Source organism: Ornithodoros turicata, chromosome 5, assembly GCF_037126465.1.
Source record: "Ornithodoros turicata isolate Travis chromosome 5, ASM3712646v1, whole genome shotgun sequence".
Taxonomy (NCBI): Eukaryota; Metazoa; Arthropoda; class Arachnida; order Ixodida; family Argasidae; genus Ornithodoros; species Ornithodoros turicata.
The window spans coordinates 2,884,096-2,902,874 of NC_088205.1; the positions used below are offsets into that span (position 1 = coordinate 2,884,096).

General features: G+C 45.8%; 2 protein-coding genes and 1 long non-coding RNA gene across 3 annotated transcripts in view; all 3 read right to left on the minus strand.

The window, feature by feature from the left end:
* LOC135395266 (uncharacterized) overlaps window positions 1-18,779 on the minus strand; it is a 174,064-nt gene that overhangs the window by 85,914 nt on the left and 69,371 nt on the right. The window contains exon 2 of the long non-coding RNA XR_010423002.1: window positions 15,768-15,878. This is a non-coding gene — a long non-coding RNA (uncharacterized LOC135395266). The remainder of the gene's footprint in view (window positions 1-15,767; window positions 15,879-18,779) is intronic.
* LOC135395265 (very long chain fatty acid elongase AAEL008004-like) lies at window positions 5,528-6,697 on the minus strand. The gene has a single exon (XM_064626506.1). It carries the CDS (start codon window positions 6,603-6,605, stop codon window positions 5,709-5,711), a length of 897 nt encoding a protein of 298 aa, XP_064482576.1. The 5' UTR covers window positions 6,606-6,697; the 3' UTR covers window positions 5,528-5,708.
* Window positions 11,010-11,912, minus strand: LOC135395146 (very long chain fatty acid elongase 7-like). Its single transcript, XM_064626391.1, has one exon. The coding sequence runs from the start codon at window positions 11,910-11,912 to the stop codon at window positions 11,010-11,012; it is 903 nt and encodes a 300-aa protein (XP_064482461.1).

Below are 18,779 nucleotides of genomic sequence, written 5' to 3' on the forward strand. Positions count from 1 at the left end.
AAAGGAGTAAAAGTACACCTTCTGTTTAAGAGTGTACAGCAACGTAGTTTCAACTATACGTTTGTAATTACATTTCCGTGTACGAGCTCCAGTGGCATAGTGGTTAAGGTGATCGCTTTCCACGCCGAGACTGGGAGGTGACACGGGTTCGAATTCTGTCACCGGCTGTGCTGTATGAGGTTTTCCCTCGGTTTTCCGAAGACTTTCCAGACGAATGTCGGCACAGTTTCCCCTGAAGTCGGCCCAGGACGCATACTAACACCCCCTTTCCTTCCTCCTGTCCTCTGTCCATCTGTCCACGTCTGTACGCCGCTCATAGCCGCAGTTCATTCGCGGCGCTAACATAGAAATACAAAAGAACATTTTCGTGCAATGTGAACCACAATGCAGCTGTTCTATCTTCTGGAAGGATGAACTGTCTTGCTTACCGCACAGTATTGAGGCAAAAAGAATGAATGTCTCTTCCTGTCGTATAGTTGGTGAGATAGAGACTCGTGGACGATTTTCGCGTCAGAGCAGCCAGGGAATCGGTCGTTCCCGTTGGTTCTCAAAAACACGTGACCTCACCCGCAGGAAAACTGGCAGTGAGGGAATTGGTCCAGCTCACCGAGAAAAGTACGAGAGTCTTGGAGACGAAATCAGACATCGCAGACGTCGCCGGAAAACGTTTATTACGTATGTACAGGCTATTAAAAGAGCGACAATTCAAGGTAAGAAGCCAGTGGGTGTGTTTCAATTGGCAATGGGTAAGGGAGCGGACGTTCCGGTAGAATGAGGCTATTAATCGCGCCCGTAGTTCGGATAATGCTGCCCACGTATCCTCAAACACAGAAGAAAAAAAGAAAAGAAAACATTACGTGCACAGGACGCATTTTCAATCGCTTCTCCTATTTCAAGGAGCATTAGCAATCTTGCGAGCATGCATTCGTGTAAACGTGTAATTAGAGGTTATATTTGGCGTTAAGGAATGAACAGGTAAGAACACCTATACAGATGAGTCAGTCATGCAATTTTTATGAGGAAGAAAGACCTCTGCTTTTGTACACTGTTTTCTACCTACTAGTCGCAGATTATCCTTCCTTCATATGCGATTTCCATGCTTCTGTTCCTATGTCACTCAATAACACTACCAGAGAGCATAAAAACTGTATCCTTTCTCGGTTTCCGTAAAACTATATAACTGCAGAAAACTTTGTTCGGTACTTTCTGTCAACGCTTACTCAGGCGGATATTTGTAAAAAGCGGCGAAGATCCGTTCTAAGTCGTTGCTAAACGTGCATCGCAGACATCTTCTATAAGGAACCTTTCATAAATATGCAAAGGCACATACAAATACGTTCGGCTAACGATCACAACGGATCGGTGACATACCGGGAATATTCCCTCGGTTATTGTATCTGAACCGACAGCGGGATATTTGATTTTAATACGACATAAAAGATATAGGAGATGAGATAACAGATTAGGTGAGGTGGCTGATTGCATCCTTCTCATTGTTGTTCAGAGACTGATAGCCCACTAAATCTCGCAAACTGAAAGTGACAAAATGAACAACAACAACAAAAATCACGCCATGGCACTCTCCCTCACAAGAGGGACATTAAAAACTCTAATGTCGGACGATAGCCATAGCTAGTATTGCTATCGATGCAGGCAAGCCGGTTTCCCTGTACAACACGTACAGGTGCGTTCAACATTTGGCATGTGACAGGGAATCATGCATTGAAACTCTCAATAAAAACACAGCTGAAAACACTGTGCAGTCAGTTGTCTTTATGATGGACACTGTTCCCGTTCGTAACGGCACCTTGCTCTTTTCCAGGTTGAATAAGACACATGGCGACGTTCTCGTCGTCGCCAATTGGAGCAGAAGCCTTCTTCATGTAGGTATGTACGTAAAAATTTATGAAGAGGTATAATATCATCACTACTTGCGGAAAAGAGATTACTACGATATCTATGGGGTAACCGCAGTCCACAAACACGGGTGTAATCACGTGACCCAGCATCCACACGAACTGCACGATCTGGATCGTCGTCAGGTGTCGTTTCCACCACAAATATTTCCTCGCCGAAGGGCCCATCGCGGACACGAAATAGTAACCGTACAGCAGGATATGAATAAAGGAGTTCACACATATACGAAGAACAGATTGACCGTCGGCTCCAATCTTAAGAAACAACCAACCGTTCACGAGGACCATGGTGTGATGAAGCACGTGAAGAGTGCTGATGTGCGAGAACTTCTTCCTCAGAACGAAGAACACCGTATCTAAGAGGTCAAGCGCGCGCAGGGATATGTAGTAGTACATGTAACTCAAGATGGTCATAGAAATAGCGTCACTTTCGTAGGTGATTCCTTGGCAGATGGGACTGTAGCCTGCAGACCAAAATGCGTGGTAGCCCAGCTTGCAGAGGAAGTAGCTGTTGATGGCCACTTGCACGAAGTTGTAGGTCATAATGGTGCTTTGGAGGTTGTAAGGTTTTCTGTCTCTCATGAAGCGAGGTCCCCATACTTTGCAGACGAACAAGTACGTTACTAGAACGATCATCAGATATCCGGGCTTCTGTATCAACAACCATTCTTGTGTTCTGTGGTCTTCTCGGGACAGCGCTGTCACGACAGCTTTCCAACCGTCCAGCGCATGCATGGTCGAAAGTGTCGAAGCCACACAATAGGTAAGGATTCTCTTATATAGGGGCAGAAACTGGCAAGTGCGTCACAAGCACAGCTTATACTTGTTCTCGCTATGGAACGGCACTAATGGAACAGGTGCAACATAATTATCTTTGTTTTCGCTTCTAAATTCGTAAACGCTTTCACGATATAAATCGTCTCATTCTTCTCTACATTGTTTACCGCGACTACGGCTCAAAACAATAGGGTAGTCTCCAAACAATTCAATGTCGAAAGGAAGCTCATGCTGGTATAGAGGGTCTTACTTCGCGAACGAGCATTTATTCTGTAGCTGCAATTATAACCATCTTGCGAGGATTTCCACACGAAATTCGCGCTTCGCGTGTCCAGAATAATACCCTAAGTCCCGAGGCAACATTTTTTTTTGTGTTTGAGTAAAAGACGTCAAGTGAGAAGCACGTCATTGATGCCCCCTGATTGCTTATTCGTCTACATTTACTTCCACTTACAGGTTTATGGAGTATACCGCGAAGGGTAACCTTATAAATGTGTCGACCTGTTCTAACAATCGAATCGTGCAGTGGACGAAACGCCGTAAATCCACTTTCTGCGAAGTTCGAGACTTCGAGAGAACGTTATGTACGGCAGTATGGCCTGTGCGTGGTCTATGGCGACACACAAGGCAATCATGTTCGCGATATAGTCTCGTTCAGCCGCTCCGTTGCTCCGTTCGTCCGTGACTGACCCTGTGGATGTCTCAGTTTTGTAGTGGGATGCATCTCTGAAACAAAGATGGTGCCCCCTGGGTTGACCAGTTCGGTGAAGACCAGCTCCCGTAGCATAGTGGATAAGATGACCACTTTCCATGCCGAGACTGGGAAGTGACACAAGTTCGAATCCTGTCACTGGCTGTCCTGTCTGAGGTTCTTCTTTGGTTTTCCGGAGACTTTCCAGTCGGATGTCGGCACAGTCTCAACTGAAGTCAGCCAAGGACGTATACTAACCCCCTTTGCCCCACTCCTTGCTGCTGTCCTCTGTCCATCTGTTCACGTCTGTACGCCACTCATAGCAACAGTTGCGGAGCTAACACGGAATTTTGAAGAAAAAAAAAACTTCGGGGAATCTGACGTCACATCCCCCTCTCCGACTTCGCTGCACAAAAACCTACTGGCACTGCTGGCGGGGATCTGCTCTTCTGCTCCTCTTTTCTACCATGTCCGTGTCCCTTGCACGTCTTCTTCTCCTGCACACTCTCTCTTTGTACACTCGCTCATCCATAGACGGACCTTCACGGCTGCCGCACGTGGTTTACCCTATAAGCTATATCGCCTCAAAAGGCTGAGAAACCTTTCATGTAAGCCACGACCGAGAAAGGAGAGGAAAATGAAAAATGACTTGTATGGCTTGTAATGGAGTGTATACACCCCGTTCGAAGGAAAATGTAAACAAACCACGCCAGAAGCTCCGCGGTTCCAGGAAGACTTCCGGTCCTTCCGTTACTTGCTGCAACTCGCGTGAGTTGTGGTGCTTGCTGCTCGTTGTTTTCACAGATAATGACGAGCAGCTAATTTAGAAGATTTTTCTCAGGAAGATCAGTGCGCATTCTTGCCGCTATGGAGCATCTTTCCAACGTATGGCGTCTACAGCAGCATCTTTATATGAGCGAATGCTCGGCATCCTGTCTGCAGGTTAGTGGTGTGCACAGGGGCTTCAAGAATAATAACAGTTCAGCAACAATATTGTCCCCAAGAAACCATTACCGGCTTATACAAAGCAGGGATCAATGACTCAATGTAAAGAACGCACGCGGGGCGGCTCCACTGAGGGACATCGTCATAGGAGACTACATCTGGATTCAGGGTGGAGATCTGTCTCACTCAACTAATATACAACTATTGGAAATAAAGTATAACCTTTTGCTCATCCCTCGGAAAGTGCTTGCTACATATATTCTCGATGCATATACGTCCGAGTGAACCCAGCTTGTTTCAGCGCTGCTGCCCATGCTTTCTTTTTTTTTTTTTTGCCGTCCTTGGTAGACACCACCGCACGGATAGCCGGCTCGCTAGACCGCACGGATGACAATTCGAAACCGGATGTCGTTATGAAACCACGAAAGCAGGGGAAACGGAAGTATATCATGGACCTTCTTCGATACCGCAAGTAGAGTCACTAAATAGGGAGCAGAGTAGCGACACTGCGGGCGAGCCGCCATCTTGAGTCCGGCGCGGCTGCGCCGCATAGCAATGGGACGCCGATTTCCCACCTTTCCGCTGAAGAACAGCGCGCAGTCGAGCCAGTGGCGGCTCCGGCGCGGAAAATGAACGCGATCACACACACACCATGGCGTTTTTGACAAATCTTGCTCTGGTTGACGTATCTAAGATTGTTTCGAACAGTTACGTAGGAATCAGATATTCCTTATTCTGTTGTACGTAGTTTGATTTGGAACACACTTTACAATATCGCTTCGAGAACCACAACATGTACACGATACGCTTTCAAAAACTGCTCATCAGCCTCTAGGTCATGTTTTGCACTCTTTAGCCGACGCCTTTGGTTTCGAAGTTTTGGTTTCGTTTTTGGTTTGGATCCTGTGCTCCATCGTCGGGTTTTTCAACCCCTTCATGGACTTCCTGTCGTCCACTGGATTGCTCCAGACGCCTTTAGTTCTTTCTTGTGTTTTCATCCTTACTTCATCATCTTCACATAATGTTCCACGTCCAAAGGGGTAGGGTACCGCACCACCGCGGTGAAACACTCAACCATCTCATCGTCATCATTTATTGTTGTTGTTGCTGTTGTGTGGTTTCGTGCAATTATTACTGTGCCGTGGGCGCGCGGTATCGTGTATCTTGCACATATAGTTCATGAAGTCGAATAGAAATCACGTCAATGATTTTATTCTGCCATTTCAGGGCATACACGCATGAAAGCAAGAACCGACAACAACAACAACAAGACAGGTCGTTACAATGCAGACGAGATGAACAGATACTCGTGCTTATAAACGCGTTCTTGAGAACGATAAATGTTGTGCAGAAGGTGAAGTCGTACGTAGCTCAGGACTTCATTTCTTCTTTTTCTCACTGCCGTTGCAGCTGCTGGAATTAACACTGTCCTGGTGAGTTCCAGCCTGAATAAAACACATTTTTACACACTTTTCACCCGTAGCAGTGGGACACTCCGTCTTGTATGCGTGGACGTAAAAATTTATAAACAAAAACAATATGAGCAATATCTGTGGCAGCGCGATTAATATGTTATCCGCAGGGTAGCCACAGTCCACAAAGGCGGGTATAAGAGCATGCCAACCCATCCAAACAAATTGTGCAATTTGAATCGTGGTCAGGTATCTTTTCCACCACAAATACTTTCGCACCGAAGGTCCGAGCGAAGCTAGAAAGTAGTAAATATACATGATAATGTGAACAAAGGCATTGGTACAGACCCCCAGCACGGGCTGACCGTCAGAACCAGCTCTGAGGAATAACCAACCGTTGAAAATGACTATCGTGTGATGCACGATATGAAGAACGGTAACATGAGAAAACTTCTTCTGCATCACGAAGAACGCCGTGTCCAAGAAGTCAAACATGCGAAGGAACAAGTAGTAGTAAAAGATATCCAGAAGTCTGAGAGAGTGAAATGTCCGTTCGTACGTAAGTCCTTGGCAAATAGGGCTGTAACCCGCAGACCAAAATGTATGGTACATCATCTTGTAGAGGAAGTACATGTTTGTGAGCACTTGAAGAAGGTTGTAGACCGCGATGGCTGTTCGGAGGTTGTAAGGTTTCCTATTTTCCATGAACCGGGGACCCCATATCTTGCAGACATACAGGTAGCTGCACAGGATGAAGACGATGTAGCCAGGATTAGCTATAAACTTCCATTCCATAGTCCGGGGATCTTGCCGCGATAATGCAGTGACGAAAGCGTTCCAGGCGCCCACCAGGAACGTTGCCATGGTTTATGCCATTTGAAGTGTGGCACGGTGTGAGTTGTTGGAAGTTTGAAAGACAATGCCACTGCCGGGCGACTGAAGCGACTCCGAGGTAATTATACACGAATTAGTGCTTTAACTTCTCAAAAGACGTTGGAGGAAACTTACGTGTAAAGCCGACGCCTTAATGACAGTTGTCCTTGACTGTCGTGGAAAATGAAAGACAGCAAATGAAATGCTCTGGCGGCATTTTTTGTTTCACCATAAGCATATACGCGATGTCTTCTTTGAAAGTTCCCAGCCGGCTTCATTGTTAGCTAAGGGAGCTTCCCGTCAACGAAAGGTGCAGTCAAGAGGTGGCTGCGTCTAGATGTAATGCATTTCTGAGGAAAATCCTACAGACAATGTTTGCATTGTGTCTGCATGAATTTGCGGCGAGACAATAGCAGACTCCGTCGTTAAAAATTAAAGAATGCATATATAAGTAGGCAAGCACGTCAAATGGTGTGATCAGAGACAAGTTTAGGCTCGTGCCTCTCCTTGGCACTGAAATGCCTCCCTGTTCAGCCCGTGACGCGGTCAATCCCGAATCGTCTGCGGGGTGGATTGCTACCAGGTTCACGAGCCTGCCGCTAGACTGCACCTTGGCACGGGAATACTTTTAGGGAATACTCGCTCGGAAAGTAAGCTGTATGATCGCTCGCCCGGCAAAACGTGTGACGGCTGTTTCAAGCATCCACTGTTCTCTCAATTTTTTGTTTATTTAATATTTGTTTTAGCATCCGTAGGTACCTGGAACCAGCAACAAGAAGCCTCTACACGTGGCTTGACGGGGTCACCGGTACCATAGAGCAGCTGCAGCGTCACATGCACTTCAATAAGAAATAAAATAAAAATACGACTAAACAAACCATAGACAATTGGGAACTATAATACACTATAAACATCTCACCAAAATCAAAAAGAAAAACGGCATTAATAATACAACTAAGCAACTCATAAACAATAGTAATTACGGGACCTCTATATGTATGTTGTAACAGGGGCGGGTTTAAGGGGGGCGGTAAGATACTGCCGTGTTTCCAATGCAAAAATCCTATCTCCTGGATGATCCTGCGCCGCAAAGCACGAAATTTCCTTAAGACCGTGCCCCCTCCCCCCATGACAGACCCCTAAATCCGCCCCTGTGTTGTAACCTCTTCTATAATATTGTTTTTTTTTTTTCAAATAAATCTGAAATCTGAATAATGAAACTATAATACGCTATAAACAGCTCCCAGGTTACACGGTCACTGTGTAGAGAGGAAAAATATTAACCCCATTTGAAATATTGACAAAAGCTAATTGTAGTGATCGTGTATGAACTGGTAGAAGCATGAACTAAGAAGACGAGAACAGACACCACGAATACCATATCGTACTAATTGTTGTTTCAAGATAATATGACAAGTAGAATTCAAGGCCTTCGAAAAGTGGATAAACACACCCATGCAGTGTAAGCTTTGAATTTTCAAAATTGCTGATAATAAACTCTTTCTATTTTAAAAGCGTGGTTTCAGTTGACCTTTGTTTACGAAACCCGTATTGCGAGGCTGTGATAAACTTTTTTTTCAATCAATGTTAATAGCCTGTTGTTTGTTTGTTTGTTTGTTTGTTTGTTTGTAAGAAAAAAAAACAAGGAGAAATTGAACTCGTCTCCCGACTTGTTCTGCTAAATAGCCTGTTGTATATGATTCTTTCCAGGGGTTCACTTCGTAATAATTCGTTCGAATAAAAATCTGCGCACTTTGGGAACGCGATATTTCGTATGTATGTTCCTGACACCGCAAGGGTTACTGCTATGTCACAATCGTGGCGGTGATTTTGTTGCGGAGTCCCACTTTAAGGCGACAAAAATGTCGAGCAATTTTATCGAGAATTTTTTCTCCAGAAAAATTAATGATGCACAACTTAAGGACTCCTATACTCTACCAGTTCGATCGCGGACTGCATTCAGATTCTCTGGTTAACCTTCGGAAGAACACGGATGCATTTTTCGTCGATCCGCTATGACGCCATTTCTGTCGCTCTACATTTCTCTCACACTGAAGGTTATCTGGGGGCGACGTATGTGCTGCATGAAAACTCAGACGCCGAGAAAAACCCACAGCTTGAGTAACGGCGATGGACACCTTGATACCGCGACAGCGATTCCGTCTAAAGTATGAGTATGAGACGATCTACCCGTTTAGCTCTGCGGTGAACGCTTAGCTATCGCGTCGTTTATTGCAGCACCTAGACCTGATTGGTACATGTGTTCCTACGCCAATATTTCGAACAGTGACCGTTCTTCTTCTGGGCGAAATATCGGCGGCTCCCGTCCAGAGGGACTTACCTTAACATTTATTTACCGATTCGCTAAATTTTCGACCCTCCTACTTGAATAGTGGCGGTGTATAAAGATAAATAAATATGAACACTGTGACAGTAAAACAAAAATAAGAGAACAGCATGAACAGCAAACCCCCCTAGACAACTGGACGGACAGAAGCAGAAGAGACCAAGACCCCAAACAAGAAAAGGAAGAGAATGTTTCTTTATTTGTTTGTAAAAGAAGAAGAAGAAAAGAAACGGAGAAACTGAACTTGTCTCCGGACGTGTTCTGCTACCCCTAACAACCCCCCGAGCAAACCACAACAACAAAAAACGAAAAAACTAGACAAATAAAGAATACGCAAACTGCCAGAGCGCATACTATAACATATGCTATAACGGGGGGCTATACAACACGTTATACAGTAATGAGTTGCATAGTATGATGAATTATGTCTTCTTTTTATAGCAAATCGATGTATGACAATTACCCATATTATTGACACACTGTGAGATCCGCGGACATAAACATAAACAACCAGAGGAAATTTCACTGAAAACAGACTATGCTCAAGTGCTGTTACACTGAGGAATTACAGTAAAGAGCCATAATTTTCCAGAGGAGCGAGTGGGTTGCAAATATCTGTGCATTCTGCCCCGTATAGGTTAATATATCGTTGTCATGCGAAAGCACCGCATAACATTTGTATATACAGTATAACACAGTACATAGCTATATCAAAGGGTATTGCGGTTACGGGGTTGAATACATTCTCTTCCTTCGGACGCAGATCGAACAGCCGCAGGCGCGCACCAGTACACCCGGCGTGTCCCCATCATCTTGTCCCGGGGGGATCGTCGTTACCTCGTCTCAAGCCTCACTGGCCCCCAAGATGCACTCTCAATGGCAGCGTGACATCACCACCCACTCTCTGCTTTACTCCGTTGTCCCCACATTGTCCCTTACTCTCCTCCGCCGAATGCCACGTTCCTTTACCACAGCCTTCCACCGCATGAGACTTAGTGTGGCTTTTACACCGGCTTTCAAACACATCCTCGGTGTTGGCGCATTCAACCTCTGTTCCACAGTGTGGTGTGCGCGGTGACCTCCATCACATCTTCCTGGTCTGCGGACAGTACGACAGCGAGCGCGCCCTCGTGGAAACTGCTCTCCAACGCGTCGATCGACGCCACTTCGACTTGGTCAAAATTCTCGGGCCATGGTCGGACCCCTCTCATCAGATGCAAGGTCTACGAGTTGTTGCTGAGTTCCACTCCAGCACTAGACTAATGGACGAACTCTAAAAGGACACCCTTCCGTTATCATCACTCTCTCACCCCTTCCACCATAACCGCGATGAATGACTCACCACATCACCACTCCCCATTTATGTGTGCGTGTGTGTCCTTCGTATGAATTCGTGTCTGCGTCGAAAGGCGTGTCCGCTCGGTCGTTACTGATAACTTACGTGTTTGTCACTCTGTACAAAACGCGTTCTAACTTTCAGGTTTGCCACGTTCTCAATATCATCTTCACCCACGCTAAGATGCAAGAAAACATGCAAAGTTGTGCAAGTTGTAAGTTGCTACATATACGCGATACTGCTGCGACAGATGCGCCTTATATGCCTAGTGATACCAGTACTAATTCGCGATATACGTGTGACCCCCTTCATCGTTCCTTTCTGCCTCGTCTATTCACTCAACGTATGTGTGCCGCAGGGCGACGGTAATCCGCGAAATTGGGAACTAAAGCACACGCGCAGTGTCGGCAGAACTCAATGTCAGTCGTGATCTTACCGGAGGATCAACTGACTATCGTGACCGTCAGGGTAATGGGTAAATGTACTGCGCTTCACCTACCGGCTGTCACGGGACAATGTGCACGCGCTGCTGAGCTACCTGTAGCATATCATAACGTTTCGAAATGTTACCCGCTTGCAAGGAGTACTCACCCACCCACCCTGAGGTAATATGGTGGTGTGAAACACAAAAGCATTTGGAGTGATAGCAAAAGTTCAGAGGCACACCTTGCGAGGTACAATCCACACAGTTACTTCTCAAACACCGATAGAACTAGTCCTCCTTCCGGTTCAAAGTCCCATTCAAAGCTGTCCCGTTTTGGATCCCCTGCCCACTTCTTTCCTGTATAAAACACATCTTCGTACACAACGTGCCAGGTTCTGGAGCCTGCACCTTCTTGATATAGGCCTGGACGTAGAAATTTAGAAACAAGACCAAAATCAGGACCACCTGCGACATCGTAATAAGAAGAATCTCGGGAGGATATCCACAGTCTCTGAACGCGGGCTGGCTTCCTTGTATAAGGAATATTATGAACTGCACTATCTGTATCTTAGTCAGGTACTTCTTCCACCACAGGTGCTTGCGCACTGACGGCCCGAAAGCAGCCAAGAAATAATAGGAGTACATCACCACGTGCACGAGAGCGTTCAGGCAGATTCCAAGCACTGGTTGGCCATCTATACCAATCCTAAGGTACAACCACGAGTTGAACGTAACTATCGTATGGTGTACGACGTGCAGGACAGAAACATGCGTGAACTTCTTCTGCAGGACGAAAAACACGGTATCCAGAAGGTCTGTCGCACGAAGAGACACGTACCAGTATATCGCATTGAGAAGAGCAGTGCTGTGATAATCCGTACCGTATGTCAGGCCTTGGCAGATGACGCTGTACTTGCCGACACCAAAGGAATGGTAGAATATCTTGGCGAAGAAGATTATGTTCGCAACCACGTGAAACAAGTTGTACACCACGATGACCCCTTTGAGTTGATAGGGTTTTCGATGTTGCATGTGTCTCGGTCCCCATACTTTCGCAAGCAGGAGGTAGCACATGAGGAGAGCCGTCACGTACGTAGGATTGGCGACCAATATCCATTCCTGAGTGCGCGGATCGCGACGCGAGAGCGCTTTGCCAAGGTTCGTAAAAAAACTGCCGACGAGCGACGACATGGTGCGCAGTGGAAGAGCCTCACGATGCCCACGCGAACAAAGCGCAACGGTGACCAACGCGCAAAATCACGATCAGAACAGCATGGTTGCAAGGCGAACAGGCAAATGATCAGGTAACCGGATGCACATCAGTGAATATATAGACCCCAATGCGAGGACAGCGAAGGGCTTCACATATCGTGATTATCAGATAAGAGTTTTGCAAGTTGGAGGCAGCAACACGACGGGTAACGATCAATGCCCGGAGTATAAGGAACTTGACGCAAAATAGCGGCAGTTGCGTACCATGTGTTAGGGCGTTAAGTACCAGTTGGGCAACGTCCATCCATGGCGAGTGCGGCAACCACGAAAGATCTTGAGAGCGAACATTTCATCACAGTAGATCGGGAAGTGATCTAATCGTGATAACATGGCCTCGCCTCACATAATGACCAGGCGATTATCTCCCGATTACGGAGTAGTACTTGCGGAGGCGACCAGAAATTCCGAATATTGCTTATAGTCCCCGATTCACACGTTTTGGGAAAGCAACACTCCGAAAGAAAATTTTATACCTTGCAAATACGCGAACCAATTCTGAAAAATCATATGCTGAAAAAGAGTGCGAGACAGAGCGAAAGTATGCGCAAATTCAGGCTGCGTGTTAATGACAGGAGCAAGATTGGTAGAAAATAATTCCACTTGATAGAATGCCCGACAAATGTTACAGAGAAGATACTCTGATGTATTCCGCGACCTCTGGAGCTCCGCGAACGCAACATGAGTGAGTACCCCAACTATGAGTGAGTACCCCAGCGCTTCCCTACTCCAAAGGAAACCAAAGACGTTGCCACAGATCGCCTATATCAGAAGTATAATCGTAATTATAATCGAGCTTAGAGCTTTTCCGTCAAATTACTCTCAAACTGACGTGTTTCCGGCAGTGATACGTGATTATTAACATGCATATTTTATCAGAGCCAACAACTATACTACAGAAAAGTAACAATTATATTAGGCTATACTGCTAAAGGCATAAAGACCTCACTGAAATTACAGTCGTTGAACAAAGCTCTTCGTGATGGTGATATGATAAAGAAAAAAAGAAAAAATTGGGAGGTTGGTCACGACAAAGTCGGACTGACTAGCCCAGGACGCACTGAAGGTACAATCGTTGAACAAGGCTCTTCGTAATGCGAACAGTTGCCACAGAAGGTACAGTCTATAGTTTTCTGTACCTTTTCACGAATTGTAGACAGCGATTACATAATGACGTCACATAATGATTGTGCAATAGCATAACGAAGCGAAAAGAAAAAAAACACGAACGAAAGGGGAGAGACACAATACAAGCGCTAGCACCAGCTAGCACTGGTGTAGCACATGCCTTGCTTTACTCCTGGTTGTTTGGTTAAGCGGAAGCAAAGATAAAATGGAGAGTGCAGCGCTATGAAGGGTAAATAGGGTCACTAAATAGGGTCACCATTTAGTGACTCTAGTGAAGAGGACGGGATGCTCCAGCACCTCTCATTCGAGGAAGAAAGAAAATAAATGAAACAGAGGAAAAAGAAAAAAGAGAAAGCGGTGGACACCGGGAACCCCGTAAACACATTCATGGTCAGATTAAATTCACCAATGGATGTCTGTAAATAAGCGCATAAAAGTCTGCAGAGCTTGCAGATGTTTGACCACAGGCCAGACACAAAGGACCCTCGTGATGTGATGTGATGTGATAAAGAAAAAAAATGAGGATGTGAGTTTCGACGAAGTCGAACTGGCTACTCCAGTACACTTACATATAGAAAGGGAGGGATCTCTATGTTTCTAATTTCTCATTTCTTTTAATTTCTGACCCTCAATACTTTCTCTTTTACTCCCCCTTCGCCCCTTCCCCTTTCACAAAGGAATGAAACCTGCCGTAACTTGTCTGAGCAGGCGGACTTCACTCCTCTTCCTTATAACATCACACCACCACCACCACCACCACCACCAAATATAGAACGTACAAACCGATGATGAGATGATGAAAAAACAAAGAGATGATGGCCAGAGAAGAACAGTGATGATAATGGAGTTCAACATGTAGTTCAAAAGTTTCGACCAAGTGAGAGTAAAATGTCGGAATCGCTGGGGGCACACAAAGGAACCTCGTTAACGCTTTCCAGTCCTGTCAACGCTGCCTGGGGTCGCTGTCGACGTTGGGGCTGTCGTTGGGAAGACAGCAAGATATGTTGTGCGCCCTCAACGGAACTCGCGCTTCACTCATACTTGATACCTTTCTTATAACTTTCTTTTCAAAATTAAAGTAAAGAAAGCGAGAACACAGCTTTATGGTATAACGTACAAGAGATTGCCGTGTGTCCTAACCAGAAACCAGACTTGTTTTCATCTCGAGTATTGTACTCAAAATACTGTATTTCCATTACTTGTGTCAGCATCTTACACAGTCAGTTTGCACACTGCAGTATTCACAGATGGGTCGAGAAACTACTGCTTCTCCACTACTACTCCACTGCTGCCTTTACAATTCCGACTGCGTCATCCTGCCACGCATACCGTCTCTCGCACCACACCTCATCCACGTCTGTAGAGTTGCATGCCATTTTGTTCTCCCTCAAGCACATTCCATCCGCCGATATCAGCGGCCGGGTGCTATACTATGACTGCAAGGCAGCTCTTCAGTGTATAAAGAACACAGCTATTCGTGTATCACTGGCGCCAGTGGTTGTGGAAGTACTGGAGGACCTAAGCCGTCTTGAGATGAGCGAGCACTCTGTCTAACTTCCAGTGGGTTCCTGCACACTGCGGCATCCGCGGCAATGAAGAGGCTGACGGGGCTGCAGCAGCTGCGTACCATTCCCGATCAAGCGTGCGGATTACTCTCCCCAAAGGCGACAGGTGAACCTTCCTCAATGACGGGGTGATGCCTCTCGCACATGCGCAATGGTCCCGTGACGTTCCATCAAGAGCTCTGATGCGTGAAGTGGACCTTGACCTTTGCTTCACCATGCCCTCTCGAGTGCCTCGCCATTTTGCATCGCTGGTGCATCGGCTTCGTCTCAGGGTTACGTGCATCCCCCATTTCAAGCATCTGATCGGCCGCTCCGACTCTGTGTGCTCTGCTCTCGCATTGCTGTTTTGGCGAATTCTCCTCGACTGCCATCTTTACACCTCCCAAAGAGCAGCCCTGCAGTGTCGCCCGCAATCGATCGCGGACGCACCATTCACATTGGAAGCCATTCTCGGCGTGATTGGTCAAACGCAAGCGTTTTCCGTATCAAGAACGCACATGTGTTTGAACACCGTGTCGTACGACAATCGCCTCCGCACTGGATCCGCACCGTAACCGGGACGGAAAGAAGTTGCAGCGTGAACCAAGCATAAGTCCCCAGCAAGAACGTCTGCAGCAGAAGTGAGATTGCTTCCGGCACTTTGGCTGTGGCGCAAAGCCAAGGTATTCACTACTGGAGGAGGTTAATGGAATGGGATAGCGTGCTGCTATACACGTATACAATTTCTACACGTACACCTCATTTCTTGCAATCGAAAGGACACATAATATCACCTGCTATGTGGGACTGTTTTCCGCCGAAATATCGATTGAAATGTCCCATATTTATGAGGGAAGGGCTTAAAGGACTTTGCATCAGTGCTAGGTAGCTGTCTTGGAAGATTTGGTGCGAGATGCTTGTTTTTGTGAAACCTGAACCTACTAGTAACGCAAAGACACAACTTTCGTTGTCGTCTTTTCAATTAATTTTAAATGTTTTAATTAATGTTTTAATTGTTGATTTTAAATTTTAATTTAAATAAATTTTAATCCCTAATTAAAGAGCTAATTAACTAACTTTCGGTCATTAGTCATCTTGTACTTACATGCTCTCTTCCAGAGGATGTCCGCCTGGCCGTAGAACTCAACTGCAAAAGCGGCATCTACGCTGCGCCCTCATAGCTTTTCCTTTTTTTTTTTTTTTTTTTGCAAGAATTCTGTAAAGGATGAAAAAAAAACGCCCTCTATGTTACACATGTCACATATTGTTCCACTCGAAGGCGCTCTACAATTCTAGATCATTGCACTACACCTCCGATAAAGACTGTTGACGAATATTTTCTGTTTATTTCCGTAGAGAGTCATCGTCGTGATGCAAATTACTGTTATGTAGAAAAGGAAAAAAAAACGCTTTCATGTACTGTACCCTTCCTCAAGATGGGACTCCCCCTCTACGAAGAAAGTAGACATCACGAAATGCTCCCAGCTCGAATCAGTCAAATTCTCCGTGATGCGTCTAACCAAGCAGCACAATGTACTGAAAGTCGAGTGCAATAGGGGTGGACGGTATGTGACTTATCAATGTTCTTTAGTTTCACGACTCTGTTCAAGGCCTTCCACCTACCCGTCCACCCCTATTGCACTCGACTTTCAGTACATTTTGCTGCTTGGGTACTTTTAGTGAGCTTGAGTACATCGTACGCTATTGCCTTTTGCGTACGTATGGGATAGCGTTGGTGGTTCTGCGCACTGCGCGAAACTCTCTTTATGGTTTGCGCGTGCGCAGAAACATCAACGCTATCCCATCCGCACGCAAAGGCAATACATGCATACTATGTACTAAAACTCTCTATTCTTATACAGTCGCACAGAGCGCAAAGATTGCAATAACTTTCAAAGATATTTCAAAAAAAAAAAAAAAAAACTCTGCATACACACGGAAAACTCACAAGCATTTAAAAAAAGAAACTGTACATCAGGGTTGCGGAGTTGCCACTCCGGAGTTGGAATGATTCCAGATTTATCACAGCTCGGAATGGAATTCGATTGGAATGGCGGAAACTGTCCTAGGAATGGAATTGGAATGGAGTGGTCTGGGCGCCCCGGTGGCTGCTGGGCTAGTCAGTACGGTTACCGGTGCCTTTTCTTTTATTGATGGAATTAACGGAATGGAATGGGGTTGCCAAGCCCATTCCAGGAGTGGGAATTGGCCATCCCTTTTCATTCCGAGGAATTGAAAGGAATGGAATTATCAGAAATCTCCATTCCTCGGAATGGAATGGGAATGGAATTGGTGGCCCCATTCCGCAACCCTGCTGTACACTTCCAAACACCGGCAGAAACACCCCGAACGACCGATGCGCCGCCACGCGTCACCCGGAACGCGAATACGCCGCTATACGCGAACTTTACGCCGGAGTTTCCTGACTAGAAGTTAGACTGGAAGTCCTAGAAAGAGCACCGATGAACCGTGGTGGAACGTTTGGGCGGGAGAAAGAGAGACCATATTTTCTTATATTATGCAAATTCAAACGCTTCTCAACGGCACCGAATTTCTGGCAGAGAGCCACGGACAATGAAAATATTTCCACTTGGCAGAGCTAGAAGCAAAGTGTACACAATTTTCAAGGTGAATTTTCGCGTCAATGTAAATTTGTTCTGCATAGTTAGCTATTTTAAGCACCAGCGCGGCGCATCTCGTCCGATTTCGTTTCCTTTTGTGTTTCACAGAAACAATCAGAATATTGATTTGACGTATTTGACTCCTATCGGAACGAAAACGAAATAACTACAATTATACCGAATGTAGTACATTAAAGTGTCACTAAGACTCGTGTCTTCAGAACCCTACTGAATTTATGACATTGAAATTTACGTGTCTCGCACTATATCGGCTATATTCCTAAAATATTGCTCATCTGTGTGACGCGGAAGTATCATAAAATTATGTTAAAGTTTTGGGAACTATGAAGTTTTGCGGGTTCTTTCGAACTTCGCGCATGTGCGTAATGTTCACTGACGGTATTGATATATTTTGAATATTGAGTCATGATTGATTTATAATAAATAAATAAATAAATCTTGGCTCTGTCGTAGCGGAATAACTATGTCCAGACTCGAAGGTTTGCTACTAGGGGGCACTAAGTACCTATGTTCTACGATATGGCATCTGCGGGATTTGTATGCTGCGGGAAGTAGGTATATTCTGTACTGAATGTCCATTATTTGGACTAAGGACATGCTAGAACGTAAAAAGACGTACAACTGCGTGCTCTTTCGCTGGTGTAAGAAACATCGCCCGCGGAAAAAAAATGTCCCCGGAGTAATCAATCGCCTCCGCAAGGAAATGTCAAGAAAAGTTGTTTTTGTCAAACAGCGTTATAGCGTTGCGCTCGTGCTCATCTGTGAAGAGCTGCCCCCCCCCCCCAAACGCATAGGTCAAAAACAAACCTAACCTCTGGAAACTAACCTAGGACCCGGTTCTAACCTAGGTTCCCAACGGGGACGACTTCTCCGGGGACGTTTTTTGCGTGCACGTTTTCTCCGGGCACTTTTTCCCCGGGGACGTTTTTTCCGGGTCTCCTCTTTCGCGAAGCTCGCCTACTCCGAGGTGTGTGTGATGAGGACTTTCTGATCCGATATGGTTTTATCTCATCTATATTGCTCCGCTTGCAGTACCGTCGGATGAAGCGGCGTTTGGAAACGAACGTCGAGGTGTGCAGTCGTACGAGACAAGACAAATATTGTTTGTCCTGCGAAGCATCGTTTTTTTCCGACTCAATTGACTCCCTCGCTTCCATTATACAACCCAGCGCTAAAAAGCTAAGGAGATCGAACTAATTAATTTTCTAACTGACTGGTTCCTTTTGCGTTACTGTCAAGGCAGCAGCATCTTTCGTTCGGCGTGGACAAGTTTTTTTTTTTAAAGTCCGTGTTAGTGCCGCGACGCAACTGTGGCTATGAGCGCCGTACAGACGTGAAGACATGGAGAGAGGACACCAGGAAGGAGAGGGGGAGCAGGGGGGTGGAGAGAGAATGTTTTGTAATTTAGTGCCCCTTTAACGTTTTCGATGGGTTCCGTACCAAGCAGGAGACATAATGCCTTTCTTCAAAGCCTT

Bases quoted from the DNA above. Each gene is read 5' to 3' on its own strand.
- LOC135395265 (XM_064626506.1), bottom strand. From the start codon at position 6,605: ATGGCAACGTTCCTGGTGGGCGCCTGGAACGCTTTCGTCACTGCATTA.
- LOC135395146 (XM_064626391.1), bottom strand. From the start codon at position 11,912: ATGTCGTCGCTCGTCGGCAGTTTTTTTACGAACCTTGGCAAAGCGCTC.